Source organism: Capra hircus, chromosome 25 (genome assembly GCF_001704415.2).
Source record: "Capra hircus breed San Clemente chromosome 25, ASM170441v1, whole genome shotgun sequence".
NCBI classification, from domain to species: Eukaryota; Metazoa; Chordata; class Mammalia; order Artiodactyla; family Bovidae; genus Capra; species Capra hircus.
In genome coordinates this window covers 28,983,802-29,000,878 of record NC_030832.1, presented here as the reverse complement: position 1 = coordinate 29,000,878, position 17,077 = coordinate 28,983,802, and the positions used below count along the sequence as shown (strand labels likewise).

The 17,077-nt window shown below is 42.6% G+C and overlaps 1 protein-coding gene across 1 annotated transcript in view; it reads left to right on the top strand.

Moving 5' to 3' along the window:
- Positions 1-17,077, top strand: part of WBSCR17 (Williams-Beuren syndrome chromosome region 17) — a 427,482-nt gene that overhangs the window by 393,498 nt on the left and 16,907 nt on the right. The window contains exons 7-8 of the mRNA XM_018041001.1: positions 6,653-6,838; positions 9,243-9,380. Coding sequence (XP_017896490.1) covers positions 6,653-6,838; positions 9,243-9,380 — 324 coding nt within the window. The remainder of the gene's footprint in view (positions 1-6,652; positions 6,839-9,242; positions 9,381-17,077) is intronic.

The window sequence follows — 17,077 nt, the reverse complement described above, 5'->3', positions numbered from 1 at the left end:
GCATTTAGCTCCAAGCTCTAGTCTTAGTATACATATATGTAGCTTAAATGACTAAGAGAGGGAAATTGCTAGAATTACCAGTTGGGTGCTGGAAGTACAAAGATGGATAAAATGCTTGATATCTACTTGATCAGAGCTGCTCTTTGCAAGGAGGGATAGGCCAAAGGGAGGAGTCTGTAACGAGGTCAGAGACGGAAGGAGCCAGAGAAAGCCAGCATGGGGCAGTCTTAAGTACAGGGAAAGAGAGAGAGAAGTGAGCAATGGGGGAAGACAGGGCCAAAATGACCCCAAGGGGGCTGATTGAGGCTGCTTTGAGCTGTTTTTCTAACATAGAAGCCCAGACCTCTCTGACAGTTACGTGCTAGCAGCCTAGATAGTAAGGCTGGGAAAAAATTTTAAGTCGATGAGCATAAACCTGATATTATTTATTTTCCTCCCCAATATTATTCTTTTACACGCACAAGCAACAGCAACAAAAATCAAAAGAAAGGAATAAAGAGCTTTTCCAACACTCTTTTCATGCTCCATCAATCAAGCTGCTTTCAATATGTGTTTCTCTCCTCCTGTGAAATCACATGTCATTTGCCAAGCTTTGTTTTAATTCCTCATCTCGCATTAAGAGAAATGACTTGGATCAACAGGCAGTAGAACTCAGGTATTTTAGAGGTTCTCACCTCTGTGGTATTTAAATTGAAATATGTCTTGAGGTCCATATTGGTAAATCCTATTTCTGAGAAACAATCATAAATAAAAGAGAGGTTTGAAATTGAATCTTTGGAAAAGGACGTGTGAAGGAAAGCCAGTATGTGTCCATCCAATTTAGTGGGATGGAATGTGCGTTTAAACTGGGAAAAACCAGCTCACCATCTCCAGGCTGGCAGAGGGGAGCACCAAGGATCAGGGGTGATCCTGTCCATCTGGGAAGTGGGTTATCAGGGAGTCTCAAAAAAGACTGGAAGGACAGAAGTAACAAAGTAAATGTTCTCTTAGCCAGAAATCTGCATTGTTTTGAACAGATCTTTGCCAACAGACAAAAGGTTAAAATTTGCAAACTCTTGGATCACAGAATGGGGTTGTTGATGTAAGTTCTGCGTTGAGCATTCCTCCAACGCTGCTTTCAATGTGGTAGATAGGTTTTAATGGTTTCCAAAGTGACTTCAATCTGATACCAGGAAGAATTCCTGTCCATGGGGAGGAGACATTGGGAGACCAGCTCCAGAGCTTCAGGGCTTCACTCTGAGAGGATGAAAGGGGCCCCAGCACTGGGCTTCCAGTTTCTCAGGGTCTCATACTAGGTCAGGCCTTGACGGGAGCCTGTGAAACTAAGGACTCTGGAGGTGAGGGTCAGGGGGCTCCCCCCTCCCTGCCAGGCTGGAGTATTGGGGTTACACCTTTTCATTTAGTGTTCTAGACTGCAGGATGTGGTCACAGGAAACACATCAGTTTACTTAATTCTCAGTTCTTTGACTCTCCTCTCCTCACTTTTTTAGGGGTAAACTGTTTTCTCTCCTATATTCCAAATCTACATGACAAAATCTAGAGAAACGTCTCTTTTCTCCTCTTCTGAGATGAAGAAAGGTGTCAGTGACATCTCCTTTTACTTCAGGTATCTGTCCTCATGAATTGGAAAGAAAGCTTACTGAAAACGACTGGAGGCCTTCACAGAGAAGCCCGCCCCTTTCCGTCTGGCTGACCTGTCAGCTGTCTGGAATTTTCCCATTGGAGAGAATTCCCAGGGTTCCTTATTCTCATGCTGAGGAAAGCCAAACATGACTTACTTTACAATAAAGCAGCGTCCTGCAAGACAGCAGAGTAGGGTACCGCTTCGTCCCTGGGTGACCGGAGAGATGCAGAACTGCCTTGCTAGGTTTGGCTGAGACACCAAGATGAACAGTCTCAGGCACCTTGTGGGAGAGGGAGAAAGTGACTTGGTTGATGTTACACAGCTAGTTTTTGGAGGAGGCAGAGCAAGAATGTTGCCCTCTGCTGCCTGGTTCATTCCTCTGCACCTCACTGCCCTCTCCACGTCTGCCCTACACAGAGTCCGTGGAAGAGGCTGCCCGTAAGGAATGATTTGAAAGACCTTACACATTGGAATGGAGAAGGCGATGGCACCCCACTCCAGTACTCTTGCCTGGAAAATTCCATGGGTGGAGGAGCCTGGTAGGCTGCAGTCTGTGGGGTCGCGAAGAGTCGGACACGACTGAGCGACTTCACTTTCACTTTCATGCGTTGGAGAAGGAAATGTCAACCCACTCCAGTGTTCTTGCCTGGAGAATCCCAAGAATGGCAGAGCCTGGTGGGCTGCCATCTATGGGGTCACACAGAGTCGGACACGACTGAAGCGACTTAGCAGCAGCAGCACATTGGAATCCAAAAAGATGACGAAGTGCGAGATAAGAGAAAGAGAAAAGACCCTGGAAGCCTACTTCATTTTCACTCTGAGGCCTCAGCTCATCATATGAAGATAAACTATCCAATTAAAAATTGGATGGAGAATCTGAATAGACTTCTCTGCAGACAGACAAATGGCCAAGAAGTGCAAGAGAAAGTGCTCAACATCATTAGCCATTGGGGAGATGCAAATCAAAGCCATAATATGATGCTGCTTCACACTCACTAGGATGGCTCTAATCAAAAAGATGGACAGTGACAAGGGTTAGCAAGGACGGGGAGAACTAAGAACCTCATTACACTGCTGGGCGTAATGTAGAACGGTGCAGCCGCTTTGGAGAAGTCTAGTAGATCCTCAAAAGGTTAAACATCAATGTACCCTATGACCCAGCAATGCCACTTCTAGGGTAGGTACCCAGGGGAAATGATAACATATATCCCTATATATAAAAACCTGTATATGGATATTCATGGCAGGGTTATTTTTAATTGTCCAATGGAAACAACCCGAGTGGCCATCAACTAATAAATGTATAAACAAAATGTAGGACATCTATACAATGGAATAGTATTCTACTGTATAAAGCAATGCAGTAATTCATTGCAGCATGGATAAAACATGAAAACATGACGCTAAGAAGAACTCAACCATCTGAGATCTTCCCCAAGCTCAGCTTTGCTTTTTGCAGTCCTCCTGAAAAGTGAAAGTGAAAGTAAAAGTCATTCAGTCGTGTCTGACTCTTTGCGACCCCTCCCCAAACTGGAATCCATCCCTTGAATCCCAAACTGGAATCTATCCCTTGAATCTTCTTTTCCCCATCTCTCTGTGTATACATTCGTTTATCTATTTTTGTTACAGCTTTGTTGAGATATTCACATACTGTTAGAGTTCACCCATTTAAAGTGTTCAAGTCATTGGTTTTTAGTAGATTCAAAATGTTTTGCAGCATTTGCTATAATCAATATTAGAACATTGTCATCACCCTAAAAGGAAACTCCGTCCCCACTAGCAGTCACTCTATTCCTGTGACCCTACCTGCAGCCCTTGGCAACCATCGATTTACTTTCTGTCTCTATGAGTTTTCTTTTACTGGACATTTCGTATAAACAGAATCAAATAATATACAGTCCTTTGTGACCAGCTGTTTCACTTACGTAATGTCAGAGTTCGTCCATGTTGTAGCATGTGTCTAAATGTTGTTCTTACTGTTAAATAATATTCCATTGTATGAATGTACTGTATTTTGTTTATCCATTCATCAGTCAATAAATCTTTGCCTAATCCTAGGTCATAGAAATTTACTCTTGTGTTTTCTTTCAAGAGTTGTATAGTTTTGGCTCTTACATTTAGGTCTTTGATCCATTTTGAGTTAATTTTTTAAGTATTTATTTACTTATTTGTTTGTTTTTATAATTTCACAGCAGCTTTCTTTGTAGCATAACTAAACTCAGAACAACTATCAAGAGATACATGGAAAAAAACTCTAGTATATCCATACAAGGGAATATGACTCAACAATAAAAAGGAGTAAACTATGGGTATGAAGTGAAATGGAGTGAAAGTTTCTCAGTCCTGTCCGACTCTTTGCGACCCCACTCCATGCGACTATATAGTCCATGGAGTTCTCCAGGCCAGGATATTGGAGTGGGTAGCTGTTCTCTTCTCCAGGGTGTCTTCCCAAGCAGGGATCGAACCCAGGTCTCCTGCATTGCAGGTGGATTCTTCACCATCTGAGCCACCAAGGAACCCCAAACTATTGATACATGCAGCTATAAAGATCAATCTCAGAATACCTTTTGCTGGATATAAGCCAGACAACCAAAGAGTGCATTTGGCTGCACCTGGTCATATTTGCAGCACACGGGATCTTCTGTCTTCATTGCAGCATGCATTCGATTTTAATTGTAGCATACAGTATCTTTTAGTGGTGGCAAGCAGACTCTTAGCTGCAGCATGTGGGATCTAGTACCCTAACCAGGGATCAAACCCAGGTCCCCTGCATTGGGACTGCCAAGTCTCAGCCATTGGACCACCAGGGAAGTTCCCATTTTGAGTTAATTTTTGTATATGTTATGAGGTAGTGGTCCAAAATCACTGGTTTGCATGTTGTCCCGGAACAGTTTTTGGAAAACTATTTCCCCCCCTCTGAATTGTCTTGGTGCTAACCACAGATGTGAGGGTTTATTCCTGGACTCTCAATGGATTCTGTTCTGTTGATCTATATGTCTTCCTCATTGCAGTGCCACACTGTCCTGATTATGGTAGCTCTGTGACAAATTTTGAGATCAGAAATGGAAGTCCTCTGAGTTTGTTCTTTTCTAGGTTATTTTGGGCCCCTTGTATGTCTGTATCAAATTTAGAACCAGTTTGTTCATTTCTGCCAAGAAGCCATTGGGTGTTTTAAATAAAGATTGTGTTGAATATTTAAATCCATTTGGGAAGTACTGCTAACTTAACTATATTAAGTCTTCTAATCTGTGAACATGGGATGTCTTTCCATTCATTCTCAGAATCTTGAAACTGTCCAGGGTTGCATATCCTGGAATTCTGTGGGTTTGTGTATTGCCCACTCCTGGGAGTTCAGCCACCTTCTTTCACCGTGTAAGGTGTCTTGCCTTTATCACCCCCACAGACTTCCTTGCCATATTTTGCTTCCCTGACTTGGCTTCTTCTACTGCCAGCAGCTGGGTTTGTCCCAACTCATGGGAGCATCTAGTTGTCAGGTCACGAATCAAACTAGTCTGGACCGCCCAGTGTCTACAGTCTCTTAGCCCCCAGTCTCCTCCTTGAAGAAACAGGCAAGGTGAGGATTCTTGATTATGGTGAGAGTTTTCCATCTGTATCATTTCTCTGTGGGGTAGCCAAAGGTTGGGTAATAGAAGCAGAAGTGTGTGCGTGCACGCACACACACACACACACACACGCACACACACACACACACACTTGCATGCATTTGCCACTAAATTCAATCAGTAAAGGCCCAGAGGAGGTATGCAAACACTCAAGAAGGTCCCAGTATCCTCACGGAGGGAGTTTGGGAAACTAAGGGTAGAAGAGCTTGAAGTGGGTCTGTGCTGACCTCACACACTCAGTGGCACTCTCATTTACAGAGAGGATATGGGAGAGTCTCACAGATCGCTGCAACTTCTCTGTGTCTTCTTCCTCTTCTCCTTCATCAGTACCAGGAAGTTCATTTTTACAAATTAGTCCTTTTATTTAAAAATATGTTTATTTATTTATTTTATTTTTGGCTTCCCTGGGTCTTCCTTTCTGCACGAGGGCTTTCTCCAGGTGCGGCGAGCCGGGCCAACTCTCTAGTTTCAGCGCACAGCCTTCTCCTTGCGGTGGTTTCTGCTGTTGCACAGCACAGTCTCCGGGGTGCATGTGCTCACTAATTGTGCACACAGCCTAGTTGCCCTTCACCATGTGGACTCTTCCCAGGCTAGAGACGGAACCTGTGTCCCTTGCACTGGCAGGGGGATTCCTAACCACTGGACCACCAGGGAAATCCCAACAAATTAGCCTTTCTTGACAACTGGAAATATTTTGTTTGTCCTGCGTGGGACCAAGAGAAGTTAGATGGTCCCATTTTCCTCTGGGAGCAGGGCCATTTGATCCTGGAAGCCTGCTGTGCCCCTGAAGAAGATGACAAGTTGTCACCTCCTTAACTTCTCAGCTTTCCACTTAAATATTCCAGCCACAAGTGCCACCTGAATATGATGGCACTGGATGGATGCTTCCAGAAGGCCGGGCATCTGTGCTCTTAAGAGACTCCAAAATAGAGCATGTTGATAATGTAGAGTTAGGCCATTGTAGACTTTGTGCTTCCATGAATAGAGATGGTCTGTTATTTTCATTTGAATTTTCCCTTATAGTTCTATAGGGCACAGCTTCAGATTGGAAATAAAACCTTCACAGGTGCTGATTGTGCTCTACTGGGAAATTCAGAAAACCCATGTCACCAGGGGCACCTCACATGTATGGGTGTTTCTTAGGAAGAGATAGATTTTAATATTCTGAGCTGCTGTATCTGTAAGAGAAATTCCTCCAAACCTTTTTTTTCTACCAGTTTTAGTCAGGGGAGGTTAAGCTCTAATGCAGTAGCAAACCAACCCCGAAATCTCCATGGCTTTATATAATAAGATACATTTCTCACTCATCCTGTCTCCCAAACTGCTGCTTTCAAGTTGAGGGTGGGGGGAAGCAGTGGTCTTTGGGAATTTCTCTGTTGGGTTGATGAAGTCCTTATCCCCGCAGGTGTGGCTGTGTGGGGGCAGCATGGAGGTCCTGCCTTGCTCACGGGTGGCCCACATCGAGCGGAAGAAGAAGCCATACAACAGCAACATCGGCTTCTACACCAAGAGGAACGCTCTACGGGTTGCCGAAGTCTGGATGGACGACTACAAGTCTCACGTGTACATAGCGTGGAATCTGCCGCTAGAGGTAGGACCTTCCCCAACACCCTAGAACACTGACCTTGTGCTTGACCGATCACTGATCCCTTTGCTAAGCTGATGCTTCCTCCCCAGAAAGATGCTCACCCTTGCAGGATTATAAATATACTTTGAGGTGGCTCACAGATCTCCAGGTTTCAGAACCCCTGCTTTACGTGGGGATTGGCACCGTGGAAATCTCTAAATCCATTGACAGAGATTAGAAGGATCATAGTGTGTTAATTCCAGTCTCATTATATTCATCTTGACGCTGAGTGTCAAGACCTGCTCCTGAGCGTGTATTGTGTCTAGAAGATGCTAGGCACCAGACTCCATCGTCCACACTCACTTCCCACAGAGCTCCAGCCACCCCGTGAGGTAGGTCCCAACTGCACGCTGGATCCTTGTCTACACAGCTCTTCAATTCTCTTCCATATTCTGCCCAGAATATAATCTCAGAAAATTCCCATTGCCACAGCCCCACAGGAGTCTTATACAACAGTTGTGCACAGGCTTGTTTGGAATCCCAGCCTTGCCGCTTGTGATTATGACATGTTGAACAAATTTAATTATCATCTCTATATCTTAGGTTCCTCCGTTATCAAGTGGGGATTATAGCAAGCCCTCCTTCCTTTAGGTCGATTGTGAAAACTAAATTGGAAGTACTTAACCTGAGTATTAAGTACTAAAGCTAAGGACATGCGATGTACTTGGAGCAATGCCTGGCACAGGATGTGAAATGTTGGCGAGCATTTTTGTCCTCATAGCCCAGTTTGGTCACCTGTACTCTCAGCCATAGTCAGGTTTGTCTGTTCAGCTGGAGCTCCTGTAGGTGTCCCAGCCGTGGAATTGTTCCCACTGAGAAATGGCAGCCCCTGTGTTTCAGGAGGCTGGAACCCCAGATAACAGAAGTGCAGTCGAATATGTCTAGATTTGTGGATAAACAGGATAAAAGTGAAGAATTTTTTATCACTGTTGTTACAATTATTAAAATAATGTTCTAAAGCACTGAAAAGAAAACCCCCTTCCGGCCACATAGCACTTTATAGCCGTTAAACTAGAAGTGATTTTCCACATTATTGTATAAAATAGCAACCTTTGCTGAGCCCTTTATACTGTCCCAGGCACTCGCTAAGGTTCTTGTTTGCAATATCTCATTTACCTCTCATAACAACCTCACGACAGAGGAACTACCTGCCCTGAAGTCCTCATCTGTAGAGTCGAGATTGTTAACCTTGATCTCATAGGGCTCCTGGGAAGATAAAAATGAGACTTAAAACAGAGTATAACAAATCCTGTGTTCAGTAACTGCTAGTTTGATGTGAACCTATTATGTCCATTTTACAGATGGGTAAACCGAAACTCTGGTAAGTTAAATTGACTTCCTTAAGGTCTGACAGGGCAGGGATGTGAAATGGTGTCTTCGTTCTGCTCTGCCCACAGCCCGGTGCCATCAGTGGAACAAGTGTTATTTTTCTTGTTTGCGATGAGAGCAGTGACCTAGGATGGGCAGGTGACTGGGTCAGAAGAACTCAAGGCTGGTCTCCCAATGCTTTCTCCATCGTTACAAACCACCTCAGGTCCCTAATGCCAGTGTTCCCTACCTGGCTTTTCACAAATGACCATCCTCATTAATCTTGCTAAGTATATTAAAATAAAGAGTTAAAATATCACTGCCCAGGTTTGCCTTTGAATGTTAATAAGTTTGACATTTAAAGGGACTTTTCTTTTAAAAGTCCCTGTTTGACTGCCAAAGAAGAAATCTTAATGAAATCATTTAAACTCTTCTCCTCTTGCTCGAAAATGCTGCTTGGCTGCCATCTTAGTGAAGAGGGTATCCTGTCTCGACCGGGTCAGAGCCGTCTTGTGGCTGACTCTGGAGTCGTATTTCAGCTACTTTATTTTCCCCTGTCAGCACACAGCAGCCCATTACAGGTTCATTTCTGTAAAAGCAGAGTGAATTATTCATTAGAACATCATTACAAGCTTTGCAATGGAAAATTATTTTCACATCTGCATATAATGAACTTCACAAAGAGCCTGCAAAGGGGGGAAGGGGAATCACCCATGTACAACAAAGAAAGGCAGGAGGTGGTTATAGGCATTTCTTTTCTTGTCTTAATCAAATAATTCCTGTAATAATTGGGGCTGAGAGTCACTGAAGAAATGGCAGAGATGGAGCCGGGAAAGCAGGTTGTCAGTATCCGTGTGTTCTGGGATTCCTTTCATGGGGATGAGGAAGGCTGGCTTGGGGGCTGCATACTGTGTCCGGGGGGACAGTACTGGCTAGCTCAGGGCTAAAGGATCACCTTTGGGCTTCGGATTTCTCTCTGATGGTTTCCCTGAAGGTGACACTGCCCGTCTTCTGCTCTGGCCAGAGCCTCCCAATCACTAAACCCTTTGCTTACTTTCAGAATCCAGGAATTGACATTGGCGATGTCTCCGAAAGAAGAGCCTTAAGGAAAAGTTTAAAGTGTAAGAATTTCCAGTGGTATCTGGACCACGTCTACCCAGAAATGCGAAGATACAATAACACCGTTGCCTACGGGGAGGTAATGAAAACCACACTTGCTCTGACTTGGATGGCTGTGCAGGGGGCCGTGGATCACTTGGCTGGGGGGTGAATGACGAAGTCATTCACTCAGTCATTCAGTGATTAGTTTTTCTAGAGGTGCCGGCCTTCACAGCAAGGCTCTCACCAGCTGGTGTGAATGAGTTGTGAATTGTGCGTGCGTGCTCAGTCACATCCGACTGTTTGCGATCCCCCCTGGACTGTAGCCCTCCAGGATCCTCTGTCCATGGAATTCCCCAGGCAAAAATATTGGAGTGGGTTGCCATTTCCTGCTTCAGGGGATCTTCCCAGCCCAGGGAATTGAACCCTCGTCCCTTTGTCTCCTGCAGTGCAGGCAGATTCTTTACCACTGAGCCCCCAGGGAAGCCCCGCCAACTGTTGGCGAGACACACGTAATAAATGTCGTGATGGGGACGTGGGCCATCACTTGGCCTGCGGTGTGGGGTGGGCCATAAATTGTGTCTAGGGCATTGTGGGGTACCCTGGGGCCCGTGCTGAGACACTGAGCGGCAAGTTGGGTGTAAAGAGAGGCAGAGACTAGACCTGTCTCTCCAGGGCCCACTGCTGTGTACACCAAAGAAAGGATACAGATGCTCCTCTCGGATTTTCTATGCTGAGACAATGTCAGTTTTCTGAACATTAAACAGATTGACCTTTCTCATAGTACAGATGGCATAAATCTGCATTTTGAAAACAGCAACAATAGCAGTGCACACTTAAAATGTGCCCTCCTGTTCTAAGTGTCTTTCACATTTGAGTTCAGTCATCCTCACTCTATCAGGTAGCAGTGTTATTTCCATCTCATTGATAAGAACACTGAGACTTAGAGACATTAAATTATCTAAAGTCTCATAGCTTATAAATCACGAAGCCAGGATTAGACTTAAGCATTCTAATCCCAAAGATAATGTGTACATTTGGATGTATGGTCTGATTTGTTACATGTGTGTATATATTTCTTTTTCCTAAAAATATTTATTTTTATGTGTGTGTGTCTGTGTGTGTGCACGCGCACGTGCGTGCATGTGCTCAGTTGTGTCCAACTCTTTGCGGCCCCATGGACTGTAGCCTGCCAGGTTTATACATATACTTTTTATATACACATCTATTTGTATTGGTATATGTGTGTGTGTGTGTGTATATATATATAGATGTATATATGTATATATAATTTTTTTTAAACTAAAACCAGACTGTCCACAATGCCTTATAATTTAAATAGAGAATATTTTCCTGTGTCCTTAAGCACTTTTCTGCAACATTATTAATGGCTGTATAAGATGGTATAAAATATATATATTTTAAACTAATATCAGACTGTCCACAATGCCTTATAATTTGAAATGTTACTAATAATAGAGAATATTTTCCTGTGTCCTTAAGCACTTTTCTACAACATTATTAATGGCTGTATAAGATGGTATAAAATATATATATATATATATATTTTAAACTAAAATCAGGCTGTCCACATATGCCTCATAATTTGAAATGTTACTAACGAGACAATATTTTCCTGTGCGGTTAAGCCTTTTTATGCAACCTTATCAACAGCTGTATAAGATGGTACCTTTTGTGTATGGCTGTGTTTTGCTTGAAAACATAGACATTTGTGTTGTTTCTCTTTTTTTTTAAATATTGTAAGCACCACTGCTGACAACGTGCATGTATGTAAGCCTGTATCCCTGTGTTTTTGGATGAGGGGTTGGTGACACAGACTCTGGTCAGAGCTCAGGGAGCCGGGTGCTCCGGACCCAACAGATGCCCCACTAGCTCTGCAGCTGGATTTCTTCCCAGGTCTCCCTGGAAGTCCTGAGGCTGGGAAAACCCTCATGGGCTTAGAGCATTTCGTTTTTCTACAGTTGTGCATTTTTCTATTTTATGGGAGAAACCTTTCGGAGGAATTAAGTCAGCCCCAGGTTAAATCATCAAAGTGCAGGCAAAGTGTTCCTTCCAAGCTGGAATCTGGATGTGGAGCTTGCTTCTTATGGGGCTTCCCAGGTGGCTCAGTGGTCAAGAGTTCACCTGCCATTGCAGGAGCTGCGAGAGACATGGGTTTGATCCCTGAGTCGGGAAGCTCCCCTGGAGGAGGAAATGGCTACCCACTCCAGTATTCTTTCCTGGAAAATCCCACGGACAGAGGAGCCTGGTCAGCTACAGTCCATGGAGTCGTAAAGAGATGGATAAGTTTGAGCAACTGAGCATGCACACCCACAAGTGTAGTGGTTGGGGACGCACGAAGATTCTAGAGCCAGCCTGCTGGATTCAAGCCCAAGTGGCTCCTTTTAGTGTCTGTCCCCTCATCTGTAAAATGAGGGTGTGAAAGTACCTACTGGTTGTTGGGTTGGGGTTGTTGGGAAGATGAAAAACAAGACGCCATATACAGACTTCTTAGAACAGTACCTGGTACATCCTACTAGCTATTAACAGGCGCACACTGCTTTGTCTTCCTTAAAATAAAAACATGTTTCTTTTTGTTTTTGGTTTTCAAAGATCAAACATAAAGATCACATGGAAAAACAGTGGGCGGTGAAAGGATTATTCATAAGACAATTGGGTAAATCACCCAGCTCTTTGGAAAAGAGAACAATTTAGATTCTTAAAGCAAATCCCAAAGTATATTTCAGATGGACTGTAAGCATTAAATGAAAGAAAAGAAGCCATAATGGAACCATCCAGAAATAGATATGAATCTGAACTGTTAAAGGGGAAGGGCTTTCTAAGAGTGAAAGCTATGGAAGAGAATGCAAAGGAAAATGACATTTGATGTGGGCTCATAAATATTAAAATAACCTATATATCAGCTGAATGGAGAAATAATATGCCAAGGTGGAAATCTGTATATCATAAATACGATAGATGAATGGATAATATCATTAATGTATAATGAACTCCACAAATAGATTTTAAATGAAATTTTTTATTTAAATGAGAAAACATCCCCAAAGAAAAAGAGACAAAGTACAAGAGAAAATACAAGTGGGTGAAATTTTTATATTTATTTCATAATCAAAGAAATTTTAAAAAATTTAAAATACACCGGGGTAAAAAATAACATAAAATACACTGAGGTAGCTTTTTGTCTTCGGAGAAAGCAATGGCAACCCACTCCAATACTCTTGCCTGGCAAATCCCATGGACAGAGGAACCTGGTAGGCTGCAGTCTGTGGGGTCTCTAGGAGTCAGACACGACTGAGTGACTTCATTTTCACTTTTCACTTTCATGCATTGGAGAAGGAAATGGCAACCCACTCCAGTGTTCTTGCCTGGAGAATCCCAGGGATGGGGGAGCCTGGTGGGCTGTCGTCTATGGGGTCTCACAGAGTCGGACACAACTGAAGCGATTTAGCAGCAGCAGCAGCAGCTTTTTGTCTTACACCAAAAGAACAAAGATTCATTTTTGGAATATCTGTTGGTGCTTTGCCAGTCAGGTCTTGATAATATAAAAACCACAGATCCTCTGATGAGAGTGCAAATTGAAACAAGCTTTTTAAAAAGCAATTTGAACTACATGTATTAAAAGGCTTAATGATAGTCATACTTCCTCTCCATTCTTATCCCAAGCAAATAATCTGAAATGAGGACAAAGATTTGCAAGTAACATTGTTCATCTCAGGGAGTTTTATTTCCTCGATTGAACATTTGAATTTAACTTGAAGGTTAGTTAAATTGTAGTTTGCCGTATTTTGCAGCATTTCAGAAGATCTATACAGAAGTTTGATGCAAGAAAAATATTGATAGTATAAGCCTTAAGAGAAAAAAGTCAGGATTATGAAATTAGACTAGCCACTATTTTAGATCAGTAGTAAAGAATCCACCTGCAATGCAGAAGACATGGGTTCAATCCCTGGCCCGGGAAGATCCTCCAGAGAACAAAATGGCAACCCATTCCTGGGAAATCCCATGAACAAAGGAGCCTGGTGGCCTGCAGTCCATGGGGTCACAAAAGAGTTGGACACGACTTAAGGGACTAAACAGCAACAAAAAAGCAAGACAGGAGTATGGGAGGGGAAACTTCTACACAGGGGACAGGCAGTTTTTAATGTGGTATTTTCTCACATTTTCTCAATTATCACTAATGTTTATATGATAATTTTATGATTAGAAGAAAAATAGTCACGAAAAGAGGAACAAAAAAATGATAAAATGCTAGGAGGCTAGGGCAGCGTTCCACAGGCTGTGCCCTGCGCGATTTCACATGAAGCAGAGTGTAAGTGACATCTCTGGAGCTGATGGTTGGAATGGCCTTAGAGGTGACATAGAGATCATAATCTGATTTTTTTGGAGGAGGGAAAGCTTTTGTTTTTGCAAATTTTCCTATCTTTTTTTTTTAATTTTAAATTTTTATTTTGACTTTATTTTACTTTACAATACTGTATTGGTTTTGCCATACATTGACATGAATCCACCACAGGTGTACATGCGTTCTCAAACATGAACTCCCCGCCCACCTCCCTCCCCATAACATCTCTCTGGGTCATCCCCATGCACCAGCCCCAAGCATCCTGTATCCTGCATCGGACATAAATTCAATACATTCAGTATCCAGAAAATATAAAAACAAAACTTATTTCAAATCCCAATTCCCAGCTATGATCAGTGTTAACATGTCAGGGCACTGGCCTCTGTGACGCCTTCTGTGGTTGCTGAGCCCACCATTTACTGAAGTATATTTCAGATGGACGACAGTATTAAGTGGAAGAAATCAAACTGAGTCAAATTCAGCCTGGTAACAAAATCTAGCATTATTTAGACAACTCTGATTTAACGCTCCTGTGGGTTCTTTTCACTACACCCTGCCTGACCACCTACTCTGTGTATACTTTCTCTCTTTTTTTCAGATTTTATTTTATTTACTTTTTTTTTTTCACTTTACAGTATTGTATTGGTTTTGCCATACTTGCTGCCTTTTGTTTTTCATGTGCGATTCTGTGTGAGTGTTTTTTTGTAGGCCACTGAATATTTCTGGTTTTAATGCTCCAGTCTCCTTCCTCAGGTTTTAACTCTGTTTGGAGGCTTTTTAAAAAGCTTTCTAGTCCTGTAAACTGTATATATCCTGTTCTTAGTCACATTTTGGTAACTTCTATTTTTTAAAAAAAATTCTAATTTAAAGGGTTTTTTAAACTTCTTTTGGCAGTGCCCCATGGCATGTGGGATCTTAGTTCCCCTACCAGGGAAGGCACCAGTGCCCCCTGCATTGGAAATATGGACTCTAAAATGACATTTTAATTTAACTATGCTTCAGTAAGGCTTCCCAGTTGGCGCTAGTGGTAAAGAACCTGCCTGCCAATGCAGGAGACTTAAGAGACATGGTTCGATCCATAGTTCAGGAAGATTCCCTGGAGAAGGAAATGGCAGACCACCCTAGTATTCTTGCCTGGAGAATCCCATGGGCAGAGGAGCCTGGTGGGCTACAATCCATGGGGTCCCAAAGAATCAGAAATGACTGAAGTAACTGAGCATGCATGCGTATTTCAGTAAAAGCTGAAGCTCCAATACTGTAGCCACCTGATGCGAAGAGCCAGCTCATTAGAAAAGACCTTGATGCTGGGAAACACTGAGGGCAAGAGGAGAAGGGGGCGACAGAGGATGAGGTGGTTGGATGGCATCACTGACTCAGTAGACATGAGTTCGAGCAAACTCTGGGAGATAATAAAAGACAGGGGAGTCTGGTGTGCTGCAATTCATGGGGTTGCAAAGAGTTGGACACAACTTAGAGACTGAACAACATACTTCAATAAAAAGAAAAAAAATGTAAAACGAAAGATATGCAAATACATTATGTCCTGACTCACATGTGTAAGATATTGCCTTCCCAATGCACAAGCGCTTCGATGTGTACAGAAACATTAAGCCACCAACTGTTGCTCAAAATTCTGTGCTTGGCTCATCTGGAAAAACCGCTGCTCCCTAGTTCACTTTTGCTCGTCTTTTTTTTTTTTCTTTAAGCATTATTTATATGAAATACAACACACATAAATATACATAAACCCAACATGTGCAGCATAATAATATAGAGTAAAACTCCATGTAGACATCCCCTGAGTGAAAAATAGACCATCATTAGCATCTCTTTCACTTAATCCTTTTTAACATTGAGCTCAGGAGTCGCCTCCTCTTAGTCTCTGAAGCCTCAGATGGGGTGAGGGCATCTCTTCACTGCCCTGGCATCATTCCCTTATTGTACTACCTCTTCCTGCGTCTGTCTCTCTCTTCAGCCCATCCTTCAGAGCAGGTACTCTTTTGGTTTTTTCAGTCTTTGATTGTTAAATTTAGCACAATACCAACCCCTTACCAGATTCAGGAAACATTTATTAGGTTACTGCACAATAGATTTGTTTGCATAAACATCAGGAGAAAATTTAGAAGACTAGCATTGTGATATCATTATATGGAACACATATGCCATAAAACATTAATATTCTTAATATGTAAAGAGCTCTTACAAATCTATAATAAAACCACTTGAGATCTCAATGGGGAAATAAACCAATAATCCTCAAAAAGGGAAATAATTGCCAAACATGAAGCCTCCCAACTTACCATTCAGTATAAATTTATAAAAATAGGATACGTTTTGTCAGTCCTCCAAACAATATTTTTTAGTTAATTTTATCACCTCTAAATTTTACTTATTTTTAAAACATTGTTAGACTTCATTAGGCATTTCTACCATATTGTTCTTCTGTATACAAAAAAGAGAAGAATACAAGCAAAATGCCTGGGTAAAAGTATTGCTAAAATTTCATCACTTTCAAAAATCTATCTCTTCTGAATTACTTTTTTACTCAGAAGTTGTCTGTGTTTCTCCATATAATTAATCTTTGCACCACTGAAAGCACTGGCAACACGCATTTCTTAAAGCACCAATTAATATAAAGGGACTAAAGCTGTGGTGGTAAGCTGTGGTCTCCTAAGCTAGCTTTGTCATTCCTTAAAGATTGCTTGCTTTGGACCATCTTTGGAATGTCTAATTCAACACTTCTCTCTATACCCCTTTTAATGGACTTTTGGAATCTTAGGTTTAAAAGAATGCTTCTCTTCAAAAAGAAAGAAAAAGAGAATCCATCCTAGGTATTTCAAACACAAGTATTTAAGACAAGGAATTGGTTCCAGGAGAAAAGGGATGATATTCAGCTATCAGAAGCTGCCTTTCCTGTGGCTTGAAACCAGTAGGCTACAAAAAAAATGCTCCTCTACTGATTTTTTTTTTCCCCAAGCTGGTGTTCTTTTTCTTTCTCTCTCTCCAGCTTTATTGACCTATAATTGACATGCTGCTGCTAAGTCGCTTCAGTCGTGTCCGACTCTGTGCGACCCCATAGACGGCAGCTCACCAGGTTTCCCCGTCCCTGGGATTCTCCAGGCAAGAACACTGGAGTGGGTTGCCATTGCCTTCTCCAATGCATGAAAGTGAAAAGTGAAAGGGAAGCCGCTCAGTCGTGTCCGACTCTTAGCGACCCCATGGACTGCAGCCTACCAGGCTCCTCCGTCCATGGGATTTTCCAGGCAAGAGTACTGGAGTGGGGTGCCATTTGAAGTGTTAATCGCTCAGTCGTGTCCTTACCCTTTGTGACCCCATGAACTGTAGCCCACCAGGCTCCTCTGTCCATGGGATTCTCCAGGCAAGAATACTGAAGTGGGTTGCCATTCCCTTCTCCAGGGGATCTTCCCCATCCA